General features: G+C 36.1%; 1 protein-coding gene across 1 annotated transcript in view; it reads right to left on the reverse strand.

Moving 5' to 3' along the window:
- LOC149788484 (constitutive coactivator of PPAR-gamma-like protein 1 homolog) overlaps positions 1–19,946 on the reverse strand; it is a 67,042-nt gene that overhangs the window by 19,139 nt on the left and 27,957 nt on the right. The window contains exons 9-13 of the mRNA XM_089974471.1: positions 18,318–18,480; positions 17,587–17,848; positions 14,896–15,004; positions 10,421–10,627; positions 3,443–3,671 (exon numbers count right to left, since the gene is read on the reverse strand). Coding sequence (XP_089830597.1) covers positions 3,443–3,671; positions 10,421–10,627; positions 14,896–15,004; positions 17,587–17,848; positions 18,318–18,480 — 970 coding nt within the window. The remainder of the gene's footprint in view (positions 1–3,442; positions 3,672–10,420; positions 10,628–14,895; positions 15,005–17,586; positions 17,849–18,317; positions 18,481–19,946) is intronic.

Genomic DNA, 19,946 nt, shown 5'->3' on the forward strand with positions numbered 1-19,946 from the left:
GGGTACAGAAAAATTACCAATCTGGTTTTCACCGAACCTCAAAAACTTGATGCAAGTAAAATGTGAAATGTAGGTTAAAGTGACATCATTTGTGGTAAGGGTTTGACGGTTTTAGCATAAACTTAGTGCAAGTATTATACTGATATCAATGTTATCGAAACATGAAATATAGGTCAAAGTAACCCACTTTTGTTATTCAGTATCACTTGTCAAGATGCTTCTACTCACCAAATGATATATTATAAAGTATGTACACACACATGGTGGTTGCAAAAACATTATCATTTATGAGCTAAAGACAACAATTAAGTCAGTATGATGCGAAATGTAGGTCAAGGTGACATTATTTTGGGTGAATAGCATAGTACTTAAAGAGATGCAGAGAAATGTTTAGCTGCATGAACAGCACTGGAAATGTAAACTTAAAAATTACCCAAGTTTCTTTCATGCCAGGACAACTTCTGACACCAATTTGGTAAAAATTTGTTTAGTGCTTTTTGCAAAGTCACTGCACCTTTTTTTTTGATTTTTTAGGTGACCATATCATTTGGTCTATCTGCCTTAAGTGCATAAAATTTAAGTCCTTCATGTCAAAATGCTTTCTGCAAAATTCTGAAATTCTGTTTAGCAGTTTTTTGTAAAGCTGTTGAAAGGTTTCTCCATTTGTTGCACCTGTGACCATATCTGATGCCAGACCAACATCATATTCTTTAGGCCAGAATGCTCACAAATTTGGTCAAAAACTGTTTAGAGTATTTCAAGGTTTTTCTTTTATCAGTACTTTTTAAGAAATTTTATTATTAGTATTATTATATATAACAATAGCAGCACATTTGGTGATGTATCATTTAAAGCCCATCATGCCATCTTGCTATTAAAATTGGTCAAAAATATGCTTGGTGGTTTTAAGAAGTTATTTAAAGTTTTTATCCATTTTGTGTGTGCTGAGAACCATATTTGAAAGCAGATTGGCAGCATTTGTACAAATCTGAGAGCCCTTGATACTAATATGCTGTTAAATTTTGGTAAAATTCAAGCAAGAATTTGAAACTTTTTTTTATGGCAGCCACTTTCCATAATGTATTTGTACAAATCTGAAAGCCCTTCATGGCAGAATATGTTCCATCAAATTTGTATGAATTCCGTTCAGAAGTTGTTTAAAGTGGAAGCAGTTTAAAAGTTCTTAAATTAATGAAACTGTTGACAAAATTTACAATGGATTGATTTCATCTGTAGAAATCTGAAAGGCCTTCATGATAAGGTGCTTTAACTCATACAGCCCTGGAGGTTTTTGTAGTTTTCGTCTAAAATACGAGTAGGAAACACATTTTGGCGGCTATTTCTGAATACATCCTAATACATCAATTTGAATACATCCTAATATAATTTTCAACACATTTTCCATTAGCCTAATGCCTAGTTGTTTAGAAACATCATTTTCCATTGGTTATTTTGCTCGTGCTTGAGCAGAAGGGTAAAAGTTGGGAGTTCTTTTTTTTGTTGCCTAATGGACACATCATTTTCTTATGGAGACCACTCTTTATTCCAAATGCCACCATATCCTAGTTTTTGCAAAGGTTCACCTGTCTGTGTGCAGTTCAGACTGATCTGCCTTAGATCTGAGGCCAAAAGGTCTAAAATACAGACACAAAATCTAATTCTGACCACGGGTGAATTTTAAGTGAAAAAAAATAAAGGCTCCAAAAAATTAGGTTTTTCCCCTCTGTATTTTGTAATGCAACTAGAACATCTTGATGCTGCAGAGCTCGGAAGTAAGGTACAGCCTCACCATGCCTACACGTGGCTGAAGGAGTTAAACAAATTATGTCCAGCAAATTGTTTCAAAGTTTTTCTATTTTTAGCAGTGGCAGCCAGTTTTCAGTAAGGTACAACAAAATATCATGTAATGCTACTGTAAAGTTAGAAAACATGTATTTAAAAAGTTTAGTATTCAAAACTGATGCAGTAACCGTAAACATTATGTTTAACAAAAAAGTATGTTAAGTACATGTAGACCTTATTTGTCTCTAGTACAGTTGCACAAATTTCAATTCCATACCCTACACAGCTCAAGGTCTTGTTGCCATCTCTCAACCTGGCACAATTCTTGGAATTCGTTTTTTTTCTTCATGCCACAAGACATACTCAAATAATCATGTGATGTTCAATAAATGTAATCCTATCCCTTCTTGCTTTTATTCACAGGAATTTGAATGCTCCTTTTTTTTTCTTCCAATTATTAACACTTAAAAAAAAATATTTTCCCATTCATCTTCAAATGTATTGCCTGCTGGAGACACCATTTTAAAAACATTTTATAATCAAGTTTGATCATGCAGACACTTTGCTTGAAAAAATATGTGCAGTTTAAAGTGTCTGCAGTCCTACTGTAAAGATAGTCTGGTTCCCTGACTAACTCCACCATATCTACTATGAAACCCAGGTCCAGGTAAAAATCGGACGAGCCAGTTATCTGGATTTTACTACAACAATCGCTTTTACTTTGATCCTGCAAGATATTTTAAAAGTCATTTTCACGAGACCAAAATCATAAGGGTTGGCAGGTCTATAAAGGCAGCTCTTAAGGACCTCATTTCTATCACAGTCTCTGTTCAAACTCTGTTGAGCCAGTTTTGAAGGTCAGCATAATTTTTTTTACCAAATTTGAATGCCTTTCGTATTAGAATAATTAGTCAAATCTGAAAAACCATTTTTGTGAACTAAAAATTAGATTCAAGATGGTCAGGTCTGACATCAGACTGGCATGATTTGTACAATGTAATTTATTCCAGAATGCAAACTGACAAATTTGGTGAAATTCTAAGGAGTGGTTGCTGACCAGATGGATAAAAATTTTACATTTAGTAATGGCAGTTAAATCAGATTGTGGATTGGTATCATCTGTTTAAAACTCTATGCTCTATGCAGCTGCTGCTGTTATGGGTTTAAGATAATTTTTCAGCACACGATAATATATATGGTGACCAGTGTATTTGGTTGAGGAAGAACTACTGACCCATGGGAAGCTCCTGCCAAGCTTTCGTATATACCTATATTGACTGAACCTCACACTCAAACCTATACAGAGATGAAATGTCAGAGATCTGTAAAGGTAAGCGCTTTGGGCTCCCGATGCTTTCAAATCTGGTTCTATTCCCTTTTGTAGGTCCATCAAAGATGGCCATAAGTGACAATAAATCAACAACATTTGTACAAATTTGAAGGCCATTATGCACTGATAGTCGTAAACTTTGGTTGAAATCAGTTTAGGCAATGGCCACTGCATGATGCACATCAGATGCCACTCCATATCATAATCACTAGGATGTCTTATGGTCAGGTGACCTATTAACTTAATTTGTTTCAAGATAAAAGATTGGATTAACTTCACCCCTATTCTCTGACGTAACTAATTTTCTTCTGTCACAATACTGTCACTTACCCAGAATTCCTCTTCCTCTGCCCGAGGTCTTGTTCCCTAAAGGTCCAAGTGGTCCCTGGGGCATGGCCCTCATGCCTGCAGGGCGATAGGGAAATGGAGGGGCTGCATATGGAGGCAGTGGATAGCTGGTGTAAAGAGATGCAGTGGGAAGCAATGGTCTGGCAAATTCCACGTGTAGTTCTTCCATAATCGCTTGGCGCATCCTTTCAACCCGAAGAACCTGGTCAACCTATTAATTACAAAGGGCACATCATTTTTTTTATACCAATAAAATCATTTTTGAAAATGAAACTAAAAAAAGAATGTTTTGAAATGCATAAAATATGCATATTTGCTGTAGACAGAATTTCACCTTTTTTGTTCAGTAACATTTCTTTTTCTCAACTTTATTATTTTACTATGTTATGCACAGAATAAAACAATATCAACTGGGAGTGCTTGCATGTGTAAAATAAATTTTCCTTTCTGAGATGGCATTTCCACAGTTCAAGCTAATTATTCCTTTGGAGTTTAATTCCTTAGTAACAGTCAATCCAAGGATTATCTTCCTCATGGCTTGGCAACAAGGTTGTGCTGTCACAATTAGACCAAAAAACAAGTGCTCTAGTGCACCAAAAATCAAAGGTAAAAGGAGTGTGAGTTGGATTTTTAATGTAGCTTTAAAACATTTGCAGTCATATTGCTACGATGTCTGCAGTGTGGCAGTTTATAGTGAAGTCTAGCACAGGGTTCATCATGCTGCAGACATGTAGCATCATGTCCCACCCAGTCACATTATCCTGAAACCAGGCCAACCGGTCCTAACACTAACCTCTTAATGCAAAGTGCCTAGTAAGGCAGCTATTAGTAACATTCTTACAAGTCTTTGGTATGATTTGCCAAGGGTTTGAACAGACAACCTCCTGCATCTAAGGCAGATGCTCTAACCACTTGGCCACCGAAGCAGTCAGTATAAGGGTGAAAATGCAGAGAAACACCAGAAAGTAGCTTGCATGCCATCATCCAAAGAGGAGTAATTCAAGTTGGCCCTAGATGCATAACCTCTTGAATATTAAGAGAAAAATACCCCTCTCAGTAAAGGACTGACAAGCTCATTGATAGCAAGGACACTCCAAATGGAAATGGTGGCTGCCAAAATATCAAAGGAATCCTTTAAAGAAGATGATTCATACCTTTCCTTCTTTTCGACAAAAGCAATTATTACCTGAATGGCATCAAACGGGCAAAGGAACCTATCTTAATAATCTCTAGCACAGACATGGTAGAGATTCTTAACCAGAAACCCAAGTTGGAAAGAAAAAGCCATAATTACGGTTTGCACTGATGCATTAATAACACTTCCACAGCCTATATATGGATGTCATTCCTCCTCCCTGATGGCAAGGAAGGGTGGAAAAGAGCAAGGTTCTTGAAGAAGTTCACAAGGTCATTTTGATGCAGCCCAAACATACGCAAGATTCCATCTAGACAATAATGAACAAAATACATGGCGAGATCATAAAGATGAGGATCAAAACCATTGATGGAATCCTCAAAGACTTAAGTATATTAGAACATGCTGCCATATAGCTCTTAATGGTAGACACTAACCATTCTTTTTCCTCGAAAAGGAATAGAAGTCAGTGACTGCCACCAAAGAGGGAGAGATAGGTGCAATGCAATCCTATTGTAACAATTACTGAAGATTCTGCACTTTGCATCTTAGACTTCAGATGTGCATTGCCTTTCAATCTAGGTAACACAGTTGGCAACCTTGCTTGACAACTGGTCCTGGTTTGATGTGACCCAAGCAGGAAGTGAAGAATCTGAGGATTGTTGTGTAAGAAGGACCCTCTGTACAGTGACAGCAGATCCTGGTGTCCTCATCTCCCAACAGGCAGCATAGATTGTTGAACCACGACCATTGGGGCCAGAGGGGACATGAGGAGCCAAGACAGAGATAAAGACTTGACAAAAGATCTGCAGAATTATTTTGAAGGGTTGTACTATGAAAACTTGGTGAAAATTCCATATGTCAGATGAACAAATCCTCTTATGATGTATTAGGGTGAAAATCCCATATGTCAGATGAAAAGAACCTCTTACGATGTATTGGAGATATAATGATGGGCCCTGTTATTCAGTCTTGTAGCAAATGAGTCCATTACCGGACCTCCCCTGTTGAAAAAGTGACACCTCACAGTACAGGCAATTTCGTGAGGACCCCATCTGTATAGACTCTCTGCCAGGAATATGCAGATTCAGAGAGTGATTACCAAGGAGACTACCCACTGAATTATTTTCCAAACTTCCATGCAGAGAGATGGGCATGTGTACCTCCTCGATGCTTTAAGTATTCTACAAATGCTGTGTTGTCTAGAGGTGATCTTGAGTGAATGACGCCTTAACAGGTTGAAATCCCAACTGGGAAGAACACTGCCTGCACTTTTCCTATCTCATTCATGTTAGGAGTTACTTCTTCTGGAGACCACAGTTAAATGAACACCTCCTCCAGCTTTAGGTGAGCACCACCAGCCCAAATCTGATGTGGATGTGTACAAAAATGGGTGGGGTTAGAAGCTGTAAATTGGGAACTCTGGGAACCAAACCAAATCTAGGGACCAGCTCAGGTGTTCATCAAAACCGAAAGACCAGTTGATCAAAAGAGTGCTTTCCAGTCAAGGACTGGTCCTATAAAGAAGATATAACAAAACTCAGTCTGGTGAACCCAAGTCCTCATCATCTATAGTGGGAGTGAATGCCCCGTCTTTGGGAAGGTGCAACTCACATTTATTGGTCAAGAGCACTTTACATCCCTTGAAAGGGTGCTGCTCATCCATACTGGAAAGATGCTTATCAGTTTCAGACATAGGTACTTTTCTTCCCACAAGAGGGGCCAAGGATTTATCTCTAACAGCAGGGTTCTTACAGAATTCTGAATGACAGGTTCAAAGAATCTCCCAAACTTTCAAAGACCCAAACATAGATTTCCATGACATATTTTTGCAAACATTTTGGATACAAGTTATGTCATATGAGAAAATAATGAATGCAAAATACTGCAATGCTGTATCATGATGAAATGAAACTGAACAGGTCATCATCAAAAGAAACCAGGAAAACTAGTCTACATCTGAAAGAAATAAAAATGCTCAGGTTTATTTCAATTTTCAAAGATTTTAAAGACCTCAGGATAATCTGCTCGATTTTCGAAAACTTTCAAGGCCTTGAGAATGCTACCTCATTTTTCCCAAACTGTCAAAGACCTTCAAAGACCGTATGAACCCTGAACTGGTAAGAGGACACTCAAAAGTGTATCAGGGATCCAAGGCCATTTGAGAATCTCTAAACCACAAATACCATTCTTGACTCCTGAACCGCTTAGGACTGAAGTCATCCAGTCTTGTGGGATTGGAGAGTGTCATCCTGGGATGATAACTGGTTTGAATTTTGTTGGTTTAAGGCCATTTTTCAGTACACAATGGAGTCTACATGGCAGAAAATATATCTGGTTTAGGAAAAATCAGAAAAAACCACTGGCAAGCTTTCTCAAATACTCATGCTGGCTGAGCCAAGACTTGAGTGCCTTAGACCATTCAGACACCTGAAGCCACCATGGAATGAGAGGAAGGACATTTCATACTTTAGTAGTAAACATGTGGCAACTGTTTGCAAAGTCCTACAATGCATCTATACACAGACAACAAACAGAACATCTATGCATGCAGATATGCTGTCCGGATTTTGTCTAAAGAGGGATCTCCCCCATGGTCACAAAAATAAGGGAAGAGTAGAAAAGAGGGGGATGAGTAAACAGCTCTAGTTCAATATTTATCTAAAACAAAATATCCATCTCTCTTCCTTCTCCACTGTTAAAGTTCTACTGAAAGCAAAAATCTTTTTGAAGATGCTGCTTGTTTAAACTGTACCTTATCTGTGTATGAATATGTATAGTAGAGAGATCCTCCGTAAATCTGTTGTCTGAAAGGACATATTCAAAGCTAGCAAAGCCAATCTAAACAACATGGGAAACTGTTCTTTATGGTTCTTTACATTTTGCCATGGCTCATGGGTATTATCTTTTGGATACTTTCACTAAAGTAAGATCTGCCAAAGTAGCAATTTCTTAAATCAGTGCTTTGCCAACTATTATGCCTGGTTTCCTGTCTGCTCCTTCAAGTTACATTAAGTTTTCCAGTCCATCAATGGCACAGTGTCCTTTTTAAGACGGAAACATTTTTTAAACAGATAAATATCTTTTCAATTTCATTTTAGATTCTCATATATTCAATTTATCTTCAACCTTATGTGGCTATATAGTTTTGTAGCACAAGACCAAGCAGGTCTAAATTCTTCGAGAATTAAAACAAAAACTGAATTCTACTTTTAAATAATCTGCATCTTAATTAGGCTTGGTGTTCTGATGTTTCTATATTTCATTTTGAAATGGCACTGACAAGGAGTTCACTTGCTTGTTGTTTGTTTCTGTAAATCCTACACATAGATCAGACTTAGTTTCAACATTATTTTTGGGCTGACAATCCCTTTAGGAGTAGTAGTGACAGGATTTTCAAGACAGCAGCTCTGGCAGCCATAACTTTGTGTGCCAACATTTTCTTTTAGAACCAAGCAGATCCTGGTATGAATAAAGCATATAGAGATAGAGAAAGGACCTGCAAATAGTTTTCCTAAAACCTTCAAAATTATCCATGGAATGATACTAGGAACGTTAGAAAAGGACTGGTTAATTTATCAAATACAACACCAAAAATTAACATTTCATGGTAATTTAGCCAGAAGACATTCCAAGGAAAAGGTGATACTCCTAATGACGAAACTAAGGCATCAATCTGAGTTTATGTTTGGTTTATGTTGTAGTCTACCAATTACTAATTGGAGGGAATTCACCTTGAACTGGAGACTCGAGACCAAATTATGTTAACAATGCAACATTAGTACCTAAAACAATTAATGAAGTTTGACTAACCTTCCTGGCAAATATTGTGAAGTTTTAAGAACGCAGGATCTTCAACTCCCACTAATGTCTGGACTAGCCCAAATGTTCAAGTAAGCCGATATGCCTCACATAAATTTGCTGCCTGATAAATCTTTCCATCTCTGGGCCTGATGGTGCTCCAGACTGATGATGATGCAGTGTCTATCTTGAAGTGCTCCTCTTGCAAGAATTTGTCTGGCGATAAAGATCTACAATGAGCATCAATAGTCGACCTTTTTCGGGTACTAGACAAATACAGGAGTAGAAGGCTGGCATCTTTGTGCACCATCTCTAATGTGCCAAGATGGGGATTCTTAAAAGAAGGTGGTGCTCTGTGAAACACAGATGTGAACTCTCCTTTACTCTGGGAAGGACCCACCAATCTGTCACGATGCCTGACCAGACCTCTGAAAAAAGAGCAAATGGCTCATACTGGTTTCAATAGGTGTGGAATCTCATGAACCGTGCACATCTCCCCCTGTCTGGGAAAGAGGATGGAATCAGTAGACTTCCTCGATGACTTGTGAATGTTCCAGATTGGGTTTTGAAACTGTGTTGTTTATTTAGTTGTTACACTTACTTGCTGGTTTTACTAGGCCAGCAAATGAAGGAGACCTATTCTGATGGTCTCAAAGATTTTGAGCAGTAATGGAAGTTATGAGATCAATGAAAGAGGTCTAACAAGACCTTTCAGGTGTCCAAAACGACAACTCTACCAAGGTGTAGAAAATGCCCATTGACATTCTGGTTTCTGATTACCAATAACCACAAAACAAATGATGATAAAGATTCTTCCTTCAAAATTAAGGAAGCCACTGAGAACAGGAAAATATATATCTCAAGGAAAATCTGTGGTCATACAAAGAAATACTTGAGGAATAACATGTTCATGATATTGGCCTCCTATGGCTGCAAGGATACAGAATTAACAGATGCATGAAATTTCATGATGGATCAAGAAAAGGTCCCAAAAAATGAACCTGAAACAAAATTTCAGAAAATAACTGAAAATATAGGAAAAATAGGTCACTGAACTCTTTTTGAAAGTGCCATGATTCTATGTTGAAAAGTATGCATACAGTATGCCAAAAACTTGTGTGGTCACGAGATAAATGACTGTACTGAAATCAAAGCCAGTAAAAAAAGACAAGATTCTGTGTGATCTTAAGCCATTTTTTCAGCACATGATGGCCAGTATACTTGGTGAAAGTAGAATACTATAACCCATGGGATGCTACCGGCAAGCTTTCTCACATAAGTCAGCCAAGCTGAGATGTGAACTGAGGTGACATGTATGAAAGGTATGTAAAGATCAGTGTCTTAAGACCACTTGGCCATTCTGTGAAATACAGGTCACAATGAATTTCTTTGTTGTAAGAATATGGCAGTAACAGAGATTCATATCATTAGACAATATGTACACAGTATCCAGAAAAACTATGTGGTCAGGAGCCAAGTGCAAACTTTTTAACCCGTGCCAGGCAAGTGTTAAATACAAGTCATTGCAAACATTTTTTTGTACAAGTATGGTAGCAAAAGAAATAGAATCATCTAGTGTAATTATTCAATCAATAGTAAAACAAAATTTAACTAGACTCAGTGAAGCATGAAATATGGGTCCAAGGGACCAATGTTTAAGACAAGGGTTTATACTGTAGTATGTAACACACATTTTAGCAATGAAGTATGAGAAGTCTCATTCTTTAATCAGTTTTAATAAAGAAATGATGAATTAAAAAACGACAGTGGGCAAACAATTCAGTAAAATAACCAGTCACAAAAGTTTAATCATGTCATAATACTATTAAGTTCACAATATCCACATCAAGTATCATTATTGATGAACTATTGTCATGGAGGCAAAGTATCGAATTTCAACCCTTCTTATTCAATGCTCACCTGTCCATTAAACTCAATCAATGTTCACCTGTCCATCACAATTAAACCCTTTAATTCAATGCTCACCTGTCCATCAAAATTAAACCCTTTTATTCAATGCTCACCTGTCCATCGCACATGTCTATAAGAGGAGTGTTGTTGTTGGCCTTTAGTAGCTTGAAGTGGAATAACTTCCCATCAAAGAAGTTCCAAGGGCAGCACATGGTCCAAGGAATGGGAGCACCACATACATCATTGGCAAAAATAGCATGCTCAATGCCAGACATGAAGAGCGAGGCAAGATGAACCCCTCGCACATTGACCTGAGGCAGCTGAAACAGCAGAATAACCCAGAATGTAATTCACATACCCCACCTATACAATGACTTAACTTGCAGAAGTCTTGGGCATGAAAATAAATTCAGAATAAAGTACTCATGAGATAACCCACAACTCTAAGATATGATATGAAAGTAGGGGTACTGAAACGTGTTTATAAAAATGGATTTTTTTTTTTATAGGAAGGGGGTGGATGTCATTTAATATCCACTTTTGTGCAAAACCAATCTGTTACTTTGTATCTATTTGGATCAAGTTTTAACATAAAGCTTCCAGTGCATCATTTAGTGAATAAACTAGTTTGTTCTCACTGGTGGCCATTGTTTTTATCCTGGACTTGAACAAACAATAACTACAAATTAGAACTGAAAGAAACATTTCACTGCTTGACGCACTGGAAGTGTAACCTTCAAGTTCAATCCAAGTAGACAGGAGATGAAGCCACAGAGAAGCTGTGCGTAAAAGTATCCATCAAAAAGATCAGTAAAGGATTTAAATCATATACAATGAACAGATCTGCAACATTTCATTTACATTAATATATGTTACTGGTGTCTGAACATGATGATAGGATAAAATAATTAGCACGGAATTGATAGGTATGTGTGTGGTGGGTGGATGCAGATTTCAAACCATGCGAGTTAATCACCTTGTTTTAATTTGTAGAAGGCAAGTGGGTTTTGTCAATATTTTTCTGGCTTTCAGAAATAAGTGATTATATCTGCGACAGCTGTTTCAGATGAATTTTGAACTTAATAAATATGATGCTTGGTATAATTTTTATTTAGGACAAACTTGATTTTCTTCAGACTTCTGTATACATGCCAACTCTACAAACATCTTTGGTAACAGAAGTGGTAAAGTGTAACATGACCATTAAAGCATGATCTACATATTATTATTACCAACATTAGTAACCCTACTTTGTTGATGTTATGATCTCATAACTAATATATTACATGCCATAAATGCAGTTCACTGTATTAAAAGTAATTTTTACTACCAACCTGGATCTGCAGGTCAAAATATTTGGCACAAATGGGCAATATCCATGTTAATTAAAACCAGAATACAAACACAAAACATAATGAAAAATTATGTACATGTATATTCAACACTCACTTTAATTAGTCTACATGTCTTTAACTTTTGCCAAATGATCGTGAAGTCCACAGAATCTGTCTTCAATCTGATTGCTGTATTGCATCACTACCATAATCTTCATTACAAATTTATAGTGTTGAATTGTCCTTTTTCTGAACGGACACGTTCTGAGGTTGAAAAAGACCTGTCTGCTCTAAGAATTTTCATCCACATGTCCCACACAAGTCCATTTCGCTTAATATCTGGCAGCATTTTTTTTAAATGTATAAACTGGTCCATTACCTAATTTCATTATCAATGCAATGAATCTACGAGGCATATTTTCAAATTAAAGAAACCCGTCTATTTTCTTGGAAATAGGTCATGTAGTTGCTATAAATAGAAAATTATGAAAGTACACTTAGCTCTATGATGGACAAATAAGCTCTTGTGCTTTTCTTACACATCAGTCTTTCTTTTTAGAATATTCTCAATATTTTATTATTTTACGACAAGTGGAATTAACTTGATAATATAAATTAAAAATAAAACTTCTATTGCTTTATTTTTATATTATTTTTTAATGTACCTGAAAAGCGTAATCAATATACAGGTGAGCTTAAGACAATTCTGTGGAAGAAAGCGTAATGATTATGCCAAGAGAATAATGGTTGGCAAACAGAGCTGCCAACCCTCAAGACTCGCAATTTGTGAAAAGAGGTATAACAAATTAGTGAAAAATTATACCACAACACTAACTCCATCCACACTGTTGGTCAGTACTGCATTATATGAAAATCCCAAAATAAAAACAATACATTATTTACACTACTTACATGTACAAATTTACTGATATATACAAACTTTATGCTATTTGTCATGATATGATGCTGTGGCAGACCTGAACTTCCTCAATTGGGCTATTGTAAAAAAAAAAATCTCAAAAAAGTTTAGGCTTCTTGCCTGCTGTTTAATCTTGGTGACTAAAACTGTTGCAAATTTTCAGCACCTAAGGAGGAACTCAAGTTTGTTTTATTTTTCCTTACAATAGGAAATACTCTTTCACTGTCACTGTTGCTTATCTCCAACTTAGAAAAGCAAGTTATATTCAACAAGAAAACTTACAACAATGCTTCAGCATTGGTAGCTTGCAGAATTAAAGTAGGTGGCTTAAAGTACTCCAGGGCTGAAATCTGCTGGGTGCTCTTCATTTTTCCAATATCTAGGTGTTTTTTGCAAGTTGTGTGCTTTTTTACATCATTCTGCTACATGCCCACTCATATCATTGCTTACAATTTATATGTCATACATGAACTATATAACATTATATATTATTATACAGTACATGTATAACAGGTAAATTGTAAGCAATGATATGAGCCTCTGTGCACATTCCCAATTCTAAATTTTGTGGCATACTACTGTACAAAAAGCATAGTCTACATCAATGCGTGAATGCAAGGCCAATTTTTGGTGTAGTCCAAGCTGTATTTCACTTTTTGTAGAATACATATCTTTTTCCACTGAAGTGAAAATGTTTTTACTGTAATGCAGCTTCATTACAAAATGGTGTTAATCCAAATGATGAAATGTCAAAAGATTAACGATTAGTGGTGTTGGCACATGCACAGACAAAATACCAACTCAAGCAAATTATGATACATGCTAATATCTGAGAAATTCATACAATCAAAAAAGCTGTCTTCATTTGGTGTTTTGTTTTTAAAAAATTACAATTGCTACGAGTATGTACATGTGCCGCTTAAAAAAATCAGCTAGGGCATTTTCTTCACGAGTATTTGTAAAACTTCTGTTCCAACTATAGATTATATACTTTACAATGCTTGTTACAGGGCAAACTGTAAAAATTGGATATAGTACTACTAACCTCGTGACTAGCAATACAAGACCGTAATGGGTATCAGTGACACTGCTGCCATTCTGACCAGCACTTAATGGGATAAAATTCATGTTATTCATGATTTAAGCCAATTAAGAATTTGGGAATTCATGATTTTTTTGCATGTGGCATGAATCCGTGAATCGCTATCAAGACTTAATGAAATTCATGCCAAAATCGTGAGGGCTGGCAGGTGTGATCAAGTATAATTCTGGCAAGACACAACTTTATAAGGAATAGTAAAAACAAGATTGCTGCCATTGTAGTCATACTGGATGTCAGATTGGCACCATCTTCATTTAGAAGCAAACAGATTTTAAAAGTCTTCTGGTTGTCATGTATATTAAATTTATATTTTGTACTTGACCTTTGTCTGTGATTGAAGGTAGAAATCAAGCCTACCAAACCTTTTTAATTTTAAAAAAATGTGTTAACTTTGACTTGCAATCAAGGCATAACCTTATTACAAACTCGGAATGTTATTGAAACCGGACAGTATTTACAAGTTTTTCAAGAAAATACTATTGCATCATAGGTCAGGTTACAGTCCATATACATAAGGATGCGGTAAACAAGTATTCATTCACTCTGTAGAATCATTTAATGTCATGTTCAGATATAATTAGAGGGGAATCATTTATTTGGAATTATTGTGAATTCCTTCAAAGACATTCTCTATTATATCATTGTGATGCATCAAGAGTGTTGGACATCAACATATTTATGACTATTAGCACCTTCAATATGGAATTCACTTTGAACACAATACACTTTTGGTCTTGTTGTAGAACATTTAGGATTACCTGGGATTGAATTCACAATACTCCAAGTTCCTCTTAAATTGGAGAAATAAAATGTTAATTTTATTAAACTTGTTGCTTTCACTTCTTTCTGTTATTTACTTTTAGGCCACATATTTGTAAAATGGTGAATACCCAATATTTACATGAGTTTTGATTTATTTGGAAGAATACTGACAACATGATGTTAAAGATAGCTGATCCATTCAGGTGTTGTAATTAAAAGATTTACAAGACAGCAGCTCTGGCAGTCATACTGGATCTCTGAGTGCCATTGTGTAGTTTTTTTTTTTAGAACCAAGCAGATCCTGGAATGAATGTTTGTGCAAAGTTTGAAGACAATCCTCCAAGCAGTTTAGAAATACTAAATCAAATTTGTGCAGATGGACAGACAGACAATGGATTACAGACAACATGCTGTTCCACAATCCCTTGTTTTATCCCCAGTAGAGCTAAACCCCACCAACTTCAAGTTTACTTTTAGATCCTGCATTGTTTGTACATCATGGAGAAGTGGAGACACACTCATGGCAAGGAATGCATCCAGCTCCTGTCTCTGTAAAATTCTTCCTGCCTGCAACATGTACCTGCAAAACAAAACCTGACATACCAAAATCTTTGTTTCCCCACAAGACTTAAAAGCGAGCTCGTATTTTCCCACACAAATGCATTACCCTTTCTATTCAATAATCATTTCATCTTCCTACCCAAGGCTTAATAATAAAGGAATACACTACAAAAAAACAAAGTGACTGAATTTATGGTGTAATTCAAAATAAATATACAACTGTACATTCATCAATACATAGTAATGATATTCATGTGCACATAGCACTAACCCATACTCGACATTACTATTTAAATATTTTTTAGTTTTCATCTACTTAAAATTGAAATTTAGAGTAATATTTTGAATTAATGCACATTGAAAAACCTTACTGTTGGTCTGGAATGGATGGATTTTGTTTATCTGTTGATCAACTCAATTCTGCTTTTCTGCTTATGATGGACTGGATTTATTGGGTCAATTCAATGCAGTAAGGAGAATGTGATTAAGTTGGAAATGTTGAAATTACAGACAATTTCGGTGTGTATCAAGTTTTCCATGACAAGAGTCATGACATTCAGATTTGCACAACTAAGAAAGTATATTCTGAGGAAATTCGAGATGCATAAATGAAATATATTTATTAGCATTCCTATTACCAGCTAAAGAAACGTTTTTGTCCTTTTACATGCTTGCTGTTGGAGGGATCCCAGCTATGACCTGCATCATGTACAGTGTATGACTTCTATCACAGCTAAACACTGCATCAAAAAAGTTAAATGGGGAAAATTGCAATGCAACTGTTGTGTAACAGTCCATTTAGCCAGTGGAAATAATATGTCTTATGGTAGAAACCTCAAATTGATGCAACTTTCTGTTTTGGATGAGCAACAATAAAAAGAATTTTAAGACAAATGCCATAACGACCATGTATGATATTCATATGACACATTTCTTCAGCGTTCAAAAATCTGCAACATATGAATTTATGACTGACTAGACATCTTAAGTCCTTGGTGAAAATCACACTGATAAAATTTTTAAGATGGCCATTGTGGCAAGCATGTTGAATGTCTATATGGCGTCATAACTAGAAATCCTAAGTTGTTTAGCAAAATTCCCATGCTGATACAGTCATCCATTCTTCCAAATTAGGGTCGACAATATGTTCAAGATGATCATTGTGGAGTAGCATACTGATACATCTTTCCATTCAGGAGGAGTAGTACAAGAGTTTCATGAAGATGCCTTGGTCACCATATTGGACATCAGATCGGCATCATTTTCATGTAGGATAAACTCAAGTCTTTTATTGAAAACCCAATGCTGACAAGACAATCCATTCAAGAGATGCAGCAACAAGATTTGGCCACTGGATACCAATTTTATTCAAGATAAACCAGACACTGTAAGAAGTCTTTGAGTGAAAACCTTTTATTGATATTAGCATTCATTCCAGGATTAACACCAACAAGAACTTCAAGATGGCCACCGTGGTGGGCAAAATGAATATTAGACTGGCACCATTTTCTTTTAGGACCAGCCATACGTTGTAAGAAGTCAATTTCAAGATATGCAGCAGTAAGAAAATTTTCAAGACGATACCATTTTCATGTAAAAACAACTTTTCCTAAGTAATTGTGATAACAAGATTTTAAAGAAAGCTGTGGTGGTGATCATATTTATATCATCAAACAGGCACCATTTTCATTCTGAATGACACTGATGCAAGTTTTCCCCTGGTGCAAATCCCATTCAGAAGCAGTAGTGGCAAGGTTTTCAAGGCAGCAACTCTGGCATATTGGATCTTTGGGTGCCCCCATTTTATTAGAACCAAGCAGATCCTCGGATAAATGTGCCCGTACAATTTTATGACATTCTTCCAAGCAGATCTTTGGGTGCCTCCATTTTTTTTAAAACCAAGCAGATCTTTTGATGAATGTGCATGTACAATTTTATGACATTCCTCCAAGTAGTTTAGTAGTTGAGATAACATACTAATGGACGGATGGACAACAGATCCTTCCATAAGCTCTTCTGCCATAAGACCAGTAAAGCTAACAACAAAAAAAAAGAACAATTTGTTGTGCATAATACAACACCAGTTATCAGTGAGTTGACAACCATACAGAAGCACAGCTTCATGTGCAAGTGTCCTAAAACCTTTAAAATTAACAAAGAAAAAGGACTATTGCTACAAAGTTAAGGACTGGACAAAATATCAAACACAACACAGAAAATAAAACAATCCATGGTAACTACGCCAGCAGACAAATGTTGAGAAAAAAGGATGATAGTCCTTATCAAGAAACTAGAATCAAGTCTGGCTGTTGTTTTAGTCTGCCAATAGCTAATTGGAGGAGGGAATTCAACTTGAACTGAAGACTTGAGCCACTTAAAGTGTTAACAATGCAGCAGTAGCAGCGCTAAAACAATTATTCAAGTTAGCCTAACCTTCCTCGCAGATATAGTGTAGTTTTAAGAATGTAAAATCCTCAGCTCCCACTGATGTCTTGACTAGTCCAAATATTCAAGTAAATTGAAATGCCTCACATAAATTTGGAGATAAATTACTAAATAATCACTATAATTAGAAAAAATTAAGAGGAATAGACATCTAACCTGAGTACACAGCAGAGGATAAGGAGGTGTTGTGGTACATAATGTGTATTCAGCATCAGTGGAGTATCACTCTGGAGGCAGGTGAGGAAGGCTCGGAGCCGTCGGGTTTTGTCGTCAGGCTGCTGACCCAGCCACATGCGCTCAATGCTGGGAGTTTTCCAGTTCACGGGCTTAGCCATAACAATTTTAAAACCTGGCTTGCTGTTACCTCCATGACACACCATCCACTCCTTGATTGGAACATCAAAAGACTTCGACTCATCTATCAAGAGAATACATTAGACATTAACAAAACATCTGAAAGAAGGCATGTTAAGAGGTTGGAAGTTTTGTGGACAAAATTTATGTTTAACAACATTTGTAAACAAAATACAATGAGGTTTCCAAAAATATAAATGGAATCCTGAAAGTCAAGAGCTGAAGAAAAAGAAAAAGGATTTTGTTTTTAAACTAATGATGTAACTCATATTGCAATCTGCTAGACCAAATATGCTGCATATTAACATTGCCCAATTCAAGAATGATGAGATGATTTCATCTATTGAACAAGAGCCAATAGGAATCAAGAATACGAGAACTTTTAAAAAGTATAAGGAATGATCACTTCTAGTAATGGACAGCCTGTCAAATCTCAATCCAATGCAACTGAACCAACCATCTGGTTTAGAGTTTGTAGAAGAATGTCTGGAGACAGCCAGCAAATATGCTTGTTAAAAGTGTAGTGAACTTACTCTTATCTTTATCTTTGCCCTGATTGTCGTGGATGATCATGTGTTTATTAAGGTTAAGGAGAACCGAGTACACTGTCTGCCGGATGGGTCGGTAAAAGTCCATGCAGCTAGGCAGTTCACGACTCTGATCATCTTCAAGAGGTATGTACATCTTAACTTCACCCTGCAATTAAAGGCTACATAATAATACCAGTTTTTTTCATCTTACAGATGCTGAAGTTATTAATTTTTTCCAAGAGCAAAAATAAGTTGTTAACTTTATGACTTTACTATATAAATGTTGCTGCGGGGGGGGCCCTTTGATAATTTCCAGCACAGGAACAGAAGTAGGTCATTTAACACGAAGGCATTTCAAATTTTATTCAAGCAAACTGACAAGTCTTTGAACCAATGTAAAAGTCACGAAAAGATACTCCATTTAATTAAACAATTGTAGAATATGATAAATTACTGAACTCTGATAACAGTCACATATTTACTGCAGGACTCCAGTCACATGACAATGCCATAATTCAATTACACAACCAAAATGTTTTGTGGGGTTGTGGTTAGAGCTGTGAATGTGTAACTGCCCACCGATAATAACCAGTGTAATAAAATGAGCCACTGGGTACCTGGTTTACCATATACACCACTCCCTCGATTACTCGCAAACCCATTTATAACGCAGTGTCAGGCATGGATCCCATATTTTTAAACCCGAAAATACAAAATTTCTTTTATCCATATTTGTTGAACTCGAAGAAAATTGCAATCAAAATTGGTAACAGAAAATGTGAAGCATCGCTTGTTTTATCGTTGAAAAAATGGCAGATAAGACCTGGAAATTTTAATCAACACTATGAAAAATCAAATTTAAAAATAGCGCATAAAATTTTTTACATTTTCTTTCCAAACGACATTTCTAGTACACCACAATTAACGATATGTAAGGAAATTTTGATCAATGAAAATGTCACTTACGCCAAGTGAAGTCAGTACTTTAATAAATAAATACAAATTAAATACAATTTTTATCAATTGAAATTTGTGTTCTAGTTCAATCTTTTAGTTTCTTTTAAGTGTAATTGTCATAAATGCAATGTGTTCTCTTGTAATTAAACATAAAATGCATCAATCTACTATAACAGATATGTCCGCGTGCGTTTCTCTGAGAACCTAATTGAGTGCCGACCGTGTTTTGACAACTGACTTGTGGAAGTATTTGTTGTATTGTTGCACTGAATTAAAAGCTGACCTCCTTTGTCTTATCTCCTTAATTATGTCTTTTGAATAATAAAAAAGGAGGTGGAATGAAAGAAAAGTTAAAAGTCACAAAAATCTGAATAACTTAATAACTAGTGGCCTTGGTTGTATGTCAGGTGAACTCACTTCATTTGATAAATCAAACACTGTAATAAACGTCATTGTGTATGTAACAGAAACTACCTTAAATTAACCGACACTTTCATTACTGTGATCAAAGATAACAAGGCAGCCAAGCAAAATGAATACTTCGTAAAATATAGAGCTTGATTTCACAAATACGGACCATTGTGGGCAAGCGAGTTTCAGAAAATTCCTGATCTGGCATTTAGAGATATCCTCAAGGATGATAAGAAATTTCATTATTACTTCCACTGAAATCAT

The sequence above is a fragment of the Sinohyriopsis cumingii genome, chromosome 11 (genome assembly GCF_028554795.1).
Source record: "Sinohyriopsis cumingii isolate HCF-2022 chromosome 11, ASM2855479v2, whole genome shotgun sequence".
Lineage (NCBI taxonomy): Eukaryota > Metazoa > Mollusca > Bivalvia > Unionida > Unionidae > Sinohyriopsis > Sinohyriopsis cumingii.